Genomic DNA, 11,334 nt, shown 5'->3' on the forward strand with positions numbered 1-11,334 from the left:
CTGATGCTTGGTGTAGGGACAGGGCCCTGGAACTCCATTAAAGAGAAGCACCCTTGGGTGAGTGCTCTCTCTTTAACCCCTCAGACCATGCTCACCAGATCACTGACTAGAGGGAGAGATTTGCGTCCAGGCTTAATGTCGGGCATGCTGTTAATGCAGCGCAGAAACTTTACTGCTGCCCCCCTGCCACCAAGGACAGCCAAGCCAGGCCAGAGAAAAGAAAACAGAAAACACAAGCCATGTTAGAGGCAGCTGGGGAGCAGAGCACGGGCACCCCGCAAGCATTGGCCAGGGCAGGCGGGTGGCGCAGTCCAGCGGGGTGCAGCAGGAGCGAAGCTGGCAACTGTGAGGTGCAAAGCGTTAGGAGGAGCCTCACCAAATCACTAACTAGGGGGATGGGTTTTCGCTTGCATATGTCCGGCATGCTGTCTATAATGATCAGCCCGCCACCAGGCCTGCAAGAGAGATGAGAGTCAGCGGGGAAGGGGGAACAGAGGCAGGGTCCCCTGCTATTGCCCCATGTTCACTCGGGACTTGGCGGACAAAACTGCAGGACAACCCCTGGGTGGCCTGGGGACCCCCATCCCCACCACCGCCCCAGCTGAGGCAGGGATCATCAGACTGAAAACTATGGAGGAAGGAGATTCTGGCAGAAAACTGTGATTTTCCCCACATGAAGATGTTTTGCTTCAGTGGTGTGACAGTGGAACACAGGAAAACAATAGCCGCTTTGACACTGCGGCGTGGAGCGGGAGAGCTGGGGTTTCCCTCTGGGACACAAAAGGTGAGCACCAAGCTGTTCTGTTGTGAGAGAAACCGAGGCACCGCAGCTCAGGCAGAAACACCACTTTGCAGCCTCCAGTCCTGTCTGCAAAAAAACCCTGGCATAATCTGGTGGGTTCTCAAGGAAATGTGCCAGGTTCTGCCTGGCTCAGCAGCAGGGCCACCTGTGAGGGTGAGACCCACAGCCTGTCAGGGTGAGAGGTTCAGGGTTCCCCATGGCACTACTCAAGCCCCAGATGGCAGGAGAGAAGTGGTAGCTGCCACCCCAGCTCAGTCCCCTCCCAACCCACTCACCTCCTTGCTCTCCCCTTTGGCAGCAGCTCCTGGGGACACGGAGCAGTGGCATCTCTGCTGGCTCCTCCAAAAGCACCAAGCAACCAGCATTCATCTGGCCCCCACATGCCCACAGCTCAGCAACGCTTCCCCACACCAGCCCCCCAACAAGCTTGTTAATCACATCCTAATGAGGAGGGGAGAGCAGCCCGCAAGCCCCCATGGGGGCATAAAGTACCGGCTTCCCCGCATACTCACCCGCCTTTGAACCACAGGGATTTAGCTTCTCCATTGCCTTCTCCGCAGGCCTGCAAGACATGGGGCAGCTGTCATGGGCACAGCACCGAGCCCCCAGTGCACATGGCAGCCCACCCCAGCGCTGCTGGCAGCTGAGCACCCAGCCGGCACCCACAGCACTGGGGAAGCACGTAAAGGATTTACAGGGTGGGCAGAGAAAAGCGTGTTCCTGAAACAACAGGGCTCTTTCCAGCAAAGAGCTTGCACTGGGAATATCTTCAAGAGGCTGAGCTGGGCAAGCGGTGGGCAGGCTTCAGCAGAGGGGCTTGGGCTGGCAAAGCAGTGGGGGTGGCTGCACCGTGCAAAAATTCAGGGTTTGGGGGAATGGAGAAGCATCATTGGAAAGGCTCGGCAAGTCCACACAGACCCACAGCCAGTTGGAGAGAAGTGCAGGGAAAAGCCAAAGCACACTGGAGGTAGGGTGTGCACAGGGACCATCCCGCAGTGACACCTCCCTTGCAGGGAGGGGATTATTCTGGGGGAGAAGGGAGGAAAGAGCCAATTACACCTCCCTGAATGCGTGCGTGCGTGCACACACATGGTGAAGGCACACACATTGCTGGGTCATTCCAGTTGGACATGCTTACCTGCAGGCAGGCTACACCCCTTCCCTGCAGGAAGGGGAGATGTGGGCGCAAGGGCCGTGGTGGACAACTCAAAAGAGAAGCGGTGGGGAGGGGGATCGAAGCCCTGGGGGGTGAATCCAGAGCCAAAACAAAAAGAAAAGATGGAGGATGGAGTCTAAAAACAGAACAAAAAAAATTGTCAACTCAATACAGGGGAGAGGGCGGAGGGGCTCGTACCAGCACACCACATGCAACACACCGCAGGAAGGTCCTCAGCACTCCCTGCCCCTTGAGGGAGTCCCACTTGGTGTGAACAGGGTTGTGGGGCCACCACTGTTGGGGCCCCCCAGGTCCCCACTGCCTTCAGGGTGTGGGACGTCCATGGGATTGGGGAGCAGACATGTCTGGAAGATGCCCGGGCACGGGAAGGGGCTGTGCCCCCAGTCCAGCACGTGGCTGGCGCTGGGACCTGGCAGCGGGCAGCCACCAGATTGCTCACCTCCTGCAGCTGCATGCAGACCTTGTTGAAGGCTCTCAACCAGTTGGCTTTGGCTCGTGCTTTGGGGTCCTGCACCTCTGCCTCTATTTGCTCCCTGCAAGCACACACACCTTGCTCACCTCCCAGCATGGCACTGGGGATGGGGTGTCAGCCCCCACACCCCTGGCAGGACTGAGGCTGCAATTTAGGGATCCTGATGGGCCTTGAGCCAGTGTGGCCATGACAAAAACCCCCTCTTGCTACCAGGAAGGGCACTAAGAAGGTAGCAAGTCCTGCTGCAAAGGACAGTGCAGTCAAGGCAGAGCGATGAGAAGCTGGGAGATCCCCCTCCCTTGGGAGACTGTCCTGGGCACCCAAGCAACGTGAGGGATCCCTCCAGCAGCAAAGGGTCAGGGGACTGCTGGGACACAAGCACATAGATTAAACATCCCTCACCCCCCATCTCCCCAGCAGAACGTCCTCTGGCTGCCTCCCACCATGCTGGGACCTCCTGGGGTTAAGAGCTCCCAACACCCCAGAGGCTCCGAGCCCAGGGGGACCTGCCAGCCTGGACATGCTGGTTGTTGTGGGGAATTTTTCTCCTCTCTTGCAAAAACAAGATATGGAGGAAAAGAAAATAAATCCTCCCAACACCCCAGCCTCCTGGAGAGCCTGGTGTGACATCACACTGGAGATCGGTGCTCAGAACAGGGCTGGGACGAGGCCGTGGGGAGCTCGGGAGAGGAGCCTGCCCAAACCAGCCCTGTGGGGCCTTGCCTGGGCTAATATGTGGTCCCCAGTGCTAACCTGGGCTCCTCAGCACTAATCCATGATCCCCAGTGCCCAGCGAGTAACCCCCCCCCAAGCCCCCTGCCCGGAGAAGAGGCACTGCAGGCAGACATGAACTAAGGCCACCTTCGCCAGGACTCTAGCCAGCCCTTGGGCCTAAATACTTTTTTTTTAAAAAAAGCTCATTACACATTTTTTTTAAATTAGAGATTCCCCAGCTGTGGTCTATAATTTAAACTAAATAAAAGGCTGAAAAAGCCCATCACGCTTCCCACCCTGTGCAGAGTGGTGGTGCTCACCAAACCATGGGAAAATGGACATGTTCAATAATTAAAGGCCTCAGGCACCTGGAAAAACCCCAGACACCACAGAAGGTCCCTTGTGCTGCCCCTTGGCATCAGCAGCACCAGCACCAGCCCCAGGCCACCTCCAGAACATCCTCAGTGTCTCCAGGCACAGTGCCATTCCAACGGTGCTACAGATCAACAACTCTCTCCTACCTCTCAGCCAGTTTTGGGGGCTCAGGCTTGGGGGCCACCTCTTGCAGGGGAGCTTCGTCCACTCCCCGCTGGGCCTGGAGGGCCTCTGGGGTTTCTGGGGGGACAGAGATGTCCTTCTCCTCCTTCCTTTCCTCTTTCTTCTCCTCCTTCCTCTCCTGCTGCTGCGGTTTCAGCTGTGGGACCAGCTGCGGTTGCTGCTGCTGCTGTGGGACTTGTTGCTGCTGCTGCCCAGGGGGTTTCTGCAGTGGGGGGTACGCATCATGCTCAGGGGTTTTGTAGGTGCCCTGCTGCCGAAGGTCCTCCTCCTCCTTGGGGTAGCCTTCCTCATTCTCGCTGTAGTCCTCATTGAACTCTTCCTCCTCCTCCAGATAGAGGTCATCGTCCTCCTCTTCCCAGTGGGGCGAGTCCTTGCGGTAGCTGACGGAGCTGTGGCAGGAGTGGTAGGAGTCGCCGTCCCGCTCATCCAGCTCTGAGTCCCGCAGGCTCTCGTTCTCGAAGTCCTCGCTCAGCTGGGAGCTGCCCTGGCTCAGCTCGGCTGACGAGGCATAGTGGCTGCTCCCTGTGGGGCTGCAGGGCCAAGGGGAGACAAGGACAGGGCTCCTGTGGGTCTGTGCTGCAGCCTCGCCTGACCCATGCAGCCCTAGCCAGAGCCCCAGGGGTCCCTGCAGCGCAGGCGCAAGGATGTGCAGCTCACCCCAGGGCACAGCCGGGGTGAGCAGCAGGCTCCTCATCCTGGGAGTCGAAGGCATGGACCCAGGAGACTCTGTGGACTGGGACTAGCCCCCCAGGCTGGGGCACATGCAGGGGTGCCCTGCCTGTGCCTGGGCTGAGCATGGGGACGTGGGGGACAGCGTCTGTCCCCTCGGCTCACCCCTGCCAGGGGTGGGGTCAGAGCGTGGCCAGGCAGCACCCCCAGCCAGATCCTGCCTCCTTCTTCTGCCAGACACCCCATCCTGCCCCCAACCCACAGATCCGTCACCCAACATCTATCCTGACATGCCAGCACTCCCTGTAGACCTCCCTGGCACCCCCTCTCCAAGGACATACCCTCAACCCCATCACTCCCCTTAGCCACATCATCCCTACCTGGGGGTCTCCTCTCCAGTCTTCCTGCCAGGCCAGACCCCCTTCCCACTGCCCCACCTGCCCCACTGGCCCCTGGCCCTTCCAGCATACCCCTCTCACAGCCACCTGCACCTGGGGGAGCACAGAGGGGCTCCCTGTGTCCCAGGAGGCTGCCAGGGACAGGACAGACGCAGGGCTCCGTGGGGAGAGGCTCACGTAAGCAAACATGCAGACAGGACAGGGACATGCCTAGGAAGAGGCCGACACCACGTCTCCAGCACCAGCAGCCAGGGCTCAGGGGTGGGCAAGGGAGAAAGGGACAAGGGGATGGGATGGGCAGAGCCCTGGGCCCAGAGTGGCTGGGCCAGGCAGTGGGGAGCCAGGGGACACCGCAGGGAGGAGGGTACTGGGGGATTCCCAGGCTGGTCCCAGCACGGGGGTGGTACTGGCGCCATCCAGGTACCTTGGGAAGCGGGACTTGGGACACAGGAGTGCAGGAGACATGGCTCATGCTTGGAAACCCCTCATCTCCCCAGCCTGATCCTGGCCAGATCTGGGAGAAGGGCCCTTGGCACATCGTGAGTGTCCCAAATTATTGTGCGAGGCTTTTGCCCAGCCAGGTGTTCCCTGGGAAGTGACCAGAAACGGAGGGTGGCATTTGAGTCCCTGAGGCCCCAGCTCCCATACACACTGGCATGACGGAGAACAGGCAGCAGTGCTGCCAGCCAGTCACTGTGCTGGTGAGCAGGACCAGGACGCTGGGGCATCGCCCCCATGAACTGGGGCACAGCAGCAAGAAGGGATGCCATGGGGCCAAGAGACACCTGGAGCATCCCAACACTGCTCCTTTCCGAGGCAGTCCAGGGCAGGGAGAGGGGGACCCCGCAGCAGCACAAGGCCGCCCTTGCCGTGACTGGTGTTGGCCTCACCATGGCTGCAAGGACCAACCACAGCACTCTGCGACGGCACACAGCATGCGACGAGGTAGCAACCCACCTATCCAATTGGTCTAGGGACTGCCTGATCTCAAGGGAAGGCTGGCGGCTTGTCCGCCTGCTCGACTCAGAAGCGGACTCAGCGTCACTGCGTCCATTTGCGGCAGAGTCTACGCTACCATAGCGTCTGCCAGGGAGGAGAGGAAGATGATCAGCAAGGTTCCAGGCGCCGCGCTGCCGCACCCACCACACCCCAGCATCCCCTGCTACCATGGGGATGCCGGCAGGGTGGCTCTGTCCTGGCGGACAGGGCTGGAACCTTGGGCTGGATGCTGGCAAGGAACTGGGCCGTGCTGCGACCATGGGGACAAAGCGCTGGGCAGGCATCCCTGCCTGCGGCTCTGCCTACAGCCACGTCTGCATCCCCAGCCAGGCCACAGCCCACTACTCAGCTCCCAGCAAGGACAGCTGGGGCTTGGGGGTCCCAAAGCCCAGCGAGGACAGAGGAGGGTGGTGACTCAAAAGAGCTTGAAAACTTTCCAGTGAGAAGGAAAGGCTTGGGGCCAGCACCATCCCCCTCTTCCTCGCCTCAGCATCCTTCCTTCCCTCTGTCACCCACCACCCTGGGAGCAGCATCCCTGGCGTCACCCCAGGACCCTCTGCCACCTCTGGGGGGTGATTGAGAGAGCAGGTCCCGGGGGGAGCTGGCTGTGCCAATGCTACCTGATGGGATGCTGGTCTGAGTAGTCCATCTCATAACTCTGCATGGAGTCAGTGTAGGAGTCATGGAAGCTCTGCTGCTGGTGCCTCATGGGGTACTGGTGGACGGAGGCGTTGGGCTGGGAGGTGGTGTAATATGGCGGTGGGATGCTGTTGCTGGTCTCGCTGCGGTAATCACTGTCCCGGTCATCCACCGTGCTGTCGGGGTCATCGTCTGCAAGGGGCCACAGTGAGTGGGATGGGGACGGCCCCATGACTGTTGTGGCCAGGGATGCCCCAAATCTGCCCCACACCCAACACAGCCCCGCTACTGCCACCACCATGTCCCCACCACTGTGGGACCATGCTGGGAAGACAGACCCTGGAAGGGGTGAGGGGCTGCACACGTTCTCCTCTGCAGAAAGGGGTTTTGGGGGACAAGGCAAGGGCAGAGGGGGGAAATGAGATATCCAGGAGGGAAGAGGAGGACAGTGGGTGGGGACCCTCCCTCCACCCCACCGATGTCCCACCACAGCTGCTTATTGCCACCAGAGCACCCTGAGGGCACAGAGCTTCATGGTGCCATGTCCCCACCAGCCTGTGGGAACAACCCTGCCCAGGACAGGGCACTCCGTGCCTCCGCCCTTGCCCAGCACAGAGCCACTGCATGAGGCCGCAGGCTGAACCCAAGCCCCAGGTCCCCTGAGCCCTAGACCAGCAAAGGGGGATGTGCTGGGGACCACCAGGCTGGGAGAAGAGGAGGGGACAGGATACTTACTCTGCTGTTCTCCCCAGCCAAAATAATTCCAGTTACCTACAAAAAAAAAAGGTGGCAGAGACAATAAGGATGGAGGCAGCTGCGGGGCAGCAGCAGGAGCTGGCTGGGAGAAACCAGCATCGCCCAGGCACAGTGACACCAAGCTGGGCTGGGGACAGTGCCCCGAGACAGGTTGAGGATAGCGCCCAGATGGGGCACATTGGCACTGAGCCATGCTGGGAACAGGGACTGAGATGGGGCAGTGATGGGGCCTAGGGATGGGCACAGTGGCACTGAAGTGCTCTGGGGATGGTGCCCAGGCCTGGCCATGGTGACACCAACCCAAGCTGGGGACAAGTGCTATGGCTAGGCATGGTAGCACTGAACTGTGCAGGGGAGAGGGGCGGGGGCTGGGCACACAGGCACTGAGCTGTGCTTGGGACAGGCCCTGCCTGTGCATTGCCCTGGCTCGATTACAGAATGGGAAACTGAGGCATGGGTTGGGACAAACGGAGCTGCCGCCCCAAATCCCCCAGACCCCCTGCCAGTGCCCCCACCAAGCAGCCCCCTCACCAGCCTTGCTGCCCCTCGCCCAGGCTCCCCAGGGGACCGTCCTCACCAGCCCCATTGCCATGCCCCCCCACGTCCCCTATGGCTCAGCCCCACGGGAGGGCTCATACACTGTGCGGCAGGGAGACAGCAAAGAAACACCGGCAGACATGGGAGGGAGGATAGGAACAGGGATGGGAACAGTGTGTGGGGTGAGGTTGAGCCCCACTTGGGTTGGGGTCCAGTGCCCCAAGGCACAGACCCCGTTCCTGTGCATCCCCGGTGAGGGGAGCTGGGGTCTTGCAGCAGGGCAGGGGCAGGGCAGCACTTACAGCACTGGGAGCTGTGAACGGGCAGAGGCTTTTCTTGTTCCTCCTGGAAGGTGTACTGAGGAGAGACAGGCCGGTAAGGGCTGCCCACTCGCAGCACCGCTGCTCCCTGCCCAGCCCTCACCCTGGGCCTGACTCTGCACTGACTTACATCGTCCTGGTCCCGCATGGCATTGAGCTGCTCCAGCTTCTTGGCCCAATACCTGGCCTCCTCCTCGGGAATATCTGCAAGGGCAAAGATCCCGACTGGTTCACAGACCGCCTTCCAAAACAGACCCCGGCTTTTAGGACTACAGGATCAGTCCCCCAGGCTCAACTCCAAGCCCCATAAGCATCCCTGGGACTGGCGGCAAGGAAGGCTGCACCCCAGACCTAGCGCGCCCGGGGACGGTACCCACCCAGCGGCAGCTCGAAGCGGGTGTCAAGGAGGATACGGTGGAAAGTGGGGTCCTTGGTGCCTGAAATCTCATTGTTGGTCATGATGACCTGGGAGTCAAGCGTGAGCCATTCCCCAGGGCCCTCCTGTGGGGAGGAAATGGGGGTGAGGAGAACTGCAGGCACACCCTTCCCCAGCTCCACAACCCCACGAACACAGGGTCCATCCCGAAGCAGGGCCCTCTCTAGGCACAGATGGGGAAGGCTCTGCTCCCCGCGAAGGACAGCCAGGATGGGGGCTACATGTCCCTTAGGGTCCAGCGGGGGATGGAGGTGCCTGGCTGCCTACCTCATTGGACTGCTGGATGGTCCGGAGGGGGATCCACACCATTCCCACCATGGTGTCCCAGATGAGCCCCTTGTTCCACACCTCCACCGTCAGGCCCAGGTCGAGCCGGTTGATCTCGCTGGGGAAGGGGGAGAGGCGTCAGGTCACCCCCCTCCCCTGCAGCCCCCACCCCAGTCTCTGCCTGACCCCTTGGCCCCAGGACTCAGGTGAGCCCCCAGGGCTGGGGTCAGGGGAGCACCAGCAGTGCATGACCTCCTCCTGGTGGGGGGCAGGTAGGGGGAGCAGTGGGGGGGGACCCTGGGGCAGCCCCTGGACACTCACAACATGAAGTCCTGCTCCCAGGAGGGCAGGTTGCCCCGCACTGCGATGGTTGTGCTCTTGACATTTTGCACCTTCAGTGTCACATAGGTGTTAAACTTCTCTGTGGGAGCAAGCAGAGGGTGAAATGTCCCTCAGTGCCCCCCCAGCCATGCACCCACCCCCCAGATGCCCCCCACTGCACCCTCCCATGGGGTCCCCCCACACTGTTCTCAGCACCCCAGCCCCAGTCAGCCAGGCAGGATGGACCCTACCCCTGCCAGGGCTGGCTTGGCTGTGCGCCCCTCCATCCTGCCCAGGGCACCCCATCTCTGTGTGTGCCCCCCCCAACTTGCCCAATCATACCTCCAGAGCTGAGGCTGAGCCTGGGATCCCCTTGCCACCCCCGAGCCCTTTCTCTGAGCCTGCCCCACCCAACCAGCCCCAGAGCCAAGCCCCAAGTCCCAGCCCACCCTGAGGTGGGCAGACAGGCGGGGGACCGCTTACCTTGGGGCCCATCGAACTTGGCCTTTTTAACTGCAGGGACAGAGAGGGAGGGAAAAGATTCAGCCTGAGACCCCCGTGCAGGGGGCTGGGGACCCCCACCAGCGTGCCAAAGGGGTGGGAGGACCCCAGGCCTTGCTCCCCCCCTCCCCAGCTGCAAGGTGGGGGAAGGCGGTGGGATCTCTCCTGCTGGTGTAAATCAGGAGTCCTCAATGCCAGGCACGAGGGAGGGGGATCAGGCAGGAGCTGGAGGTGGGCACCGGAGGGGAGCAAAGGCCCCCCCCAAAAAACCTGCTGCTTTGGAACAACTTGAAACATCCCAGTGCAGCCCCAAATGACCAGCCTTCATCTGTTGAGGGGGCATTTAACCCCCCTCACCCCCCTGCTTCTGAATTTGGATACATTTGGGGAAACAGATGATGTTACTGTACACATCCAGGGGGAAAAGGGGGGTTTGGGTGAGCCGTCTCCCAGCTCCAACCCCTGCCGAGAGGCACCAGCCCAGCAGCGCCAGGGTTAAGGCTCTTGCCTATCTCCCAAACCGCTGACCCAGAGTTCATACAGGAAACACGGGGGTGGGAGGGGGGGTGCAGGCTGTAACCCTCCCCTGCCCCACAGCAGCCCCAGGGCCAGTGGAGGTGCTCCCTGCTGCACTCCAGCCCTGTCCCCCTTGCAGGGGCACCGAGGTTCTCATCCTGCCCATTGGGGACCTCTCCCAATTGGCTGATTGCATGGGGGGGGGGGTTGCATCTGGGCCAGATCCTGCTCAACACCATGGGAACAAACACCCCCGATGCTGGCTGATCCCCCCCCACCCCACTTTACACCAGTGTGAGCAGGTGGCACCCAGGTTTTCCCACAGCGGGGAGGCAAAAGGGCAGCTGGGCAGAGCCAGGTACCAACACTGCCCATGCCAGGGGGTGGTGGGGGCGAGGGGTGTCTGGGACTCACAGGAGGGGACCAGACGGAGAGGGAATGACACAGCACCCGGAGAACAGTTAAATGACATGGGTGCCAGCGGGTGGAAGGCCAACGTGACCGAGGAGGGCTGAAAATAGCCCTGGCGATATCAAAGGTAATTTGATTTCAGAGATGTGTCACTCGCCAGCCGCTTATCACCCGCTGCCAGCGCTGGAAGGGCCACGGGGGCTGCCCTCGGCTCCATGTGCCCAGCAGGGTTTGGAGAAGCAGCCCCCGCCAGGCACTGGGGGACTTCTGGGGAAACCGAGGCGGGAGGGAATCATTGGCTCAGCCTTGGCACACCACTCAGAAAATAATTGGGGATCCTTCAGCTCAGCTGCTGGCCCCATGCTGCCGAGAGGGTCACGCACTGGGCGGCTCTTTGCAGCGACTTTGCCCAAAGGAAGGTTGCCAGATGCATTGCTGGTGCCCACGTTCCTGGGGAATCACAGGACTCCAGGAGCTGTGGCTTCACTCAGGGATGGCGGGTTTCATGCTGGGGTGGGGGGGGTTGGTTCGAGGCCAGGCACGAGGCTCTGGGATCCCAAAGATCCCCTGGCATCGCCAGGCCAGGAGCCGGGGCAACTGCACGGGGATGGCCAACCCCACTGTGCATTATAATATTATATTATATTTTTTTGTAGGTTATATTATATATAATGTATTGGTGTATATATATTTAAAATATATTATTATATTATAATACAGTATTTGGTAGCAGGAGCAGCCTGTGGTGCATGCTTGGAGCTGCATGGGGACCCTGGCATGGGAGTTCACCCTTGCTCCAGACGCCAACACACCCACCAACAGCTCCCTCCACCCACTGCCC

General features: G+C 60.8%; 1 protein-coding gene across 1 annotated transcript in view; it reads right to left on the reverse strand.

Moving 5' to 3' along the window:
• The window catches only part of LOC142049754 (protein unc-13 homolog A-like), a 62,811-nt gene that overhangs the window by 20,929 nt on the left and 30,548 nt on the right, over positions 1-11,334 (reverse strand). The window contains exons 2-13 of the mRNA XM_075077687.1: positions 9,549-9,578; positions 9,066-9,165; positions 8,745-8,862; positions 8,419-8,542; positions 8,172-8,245; positions 8,024-8,078; positions 7,164-7,199; positions 6,410-6,620; positions 3,687-4,253; positions 2,419-2,512; positions 1,315-1,364; positions 377-455 (exon numbers count right to left, since the gene is read on the reverse strand). Of these exons, the coding sequence (XP_074933788.1) occupies positions 377-455; positions 1,315-1,364; positions 2,419-2,512; positions 3,687-4,253; positions 6,410-6,620; positions 7,164-7,199; positions 8,024-8,078; positions 8,172-8,245; positions 8,419-8,542; positions 8,745-8,862; positions 9,066-9,165; positions 9,549-9,578 (1,538 nt within the window). The remainder of the gene's footprint in view (positions 1-376; positions 456-1,314; positions 1,365-2,418; positions 2,513-3,686; positions 4,254-6,409; positions 6,621-7,163; positions 7,200-8,023; positions 8,079-8,171; positions 8,246-8,418; positions 8,543-8,744; positions 8,863-9,065; positions 9,166-9,548; positions 9,579-11,334) is intronic.

Source organism: Phalacrocorax aristotelis, chromosome W (genome assembly GCF_949628215.1).
Source record: "Phalacrocorax aristotelis chromosome W, bGulAri2.1, whole genome shotgun sequence".
NCBI lineage: Eukaryota > Metazoa > Chordata > Aves > Suliformes > Phalacrocoracidae > Phalacrocorax > Phalacrocorax aristotelis.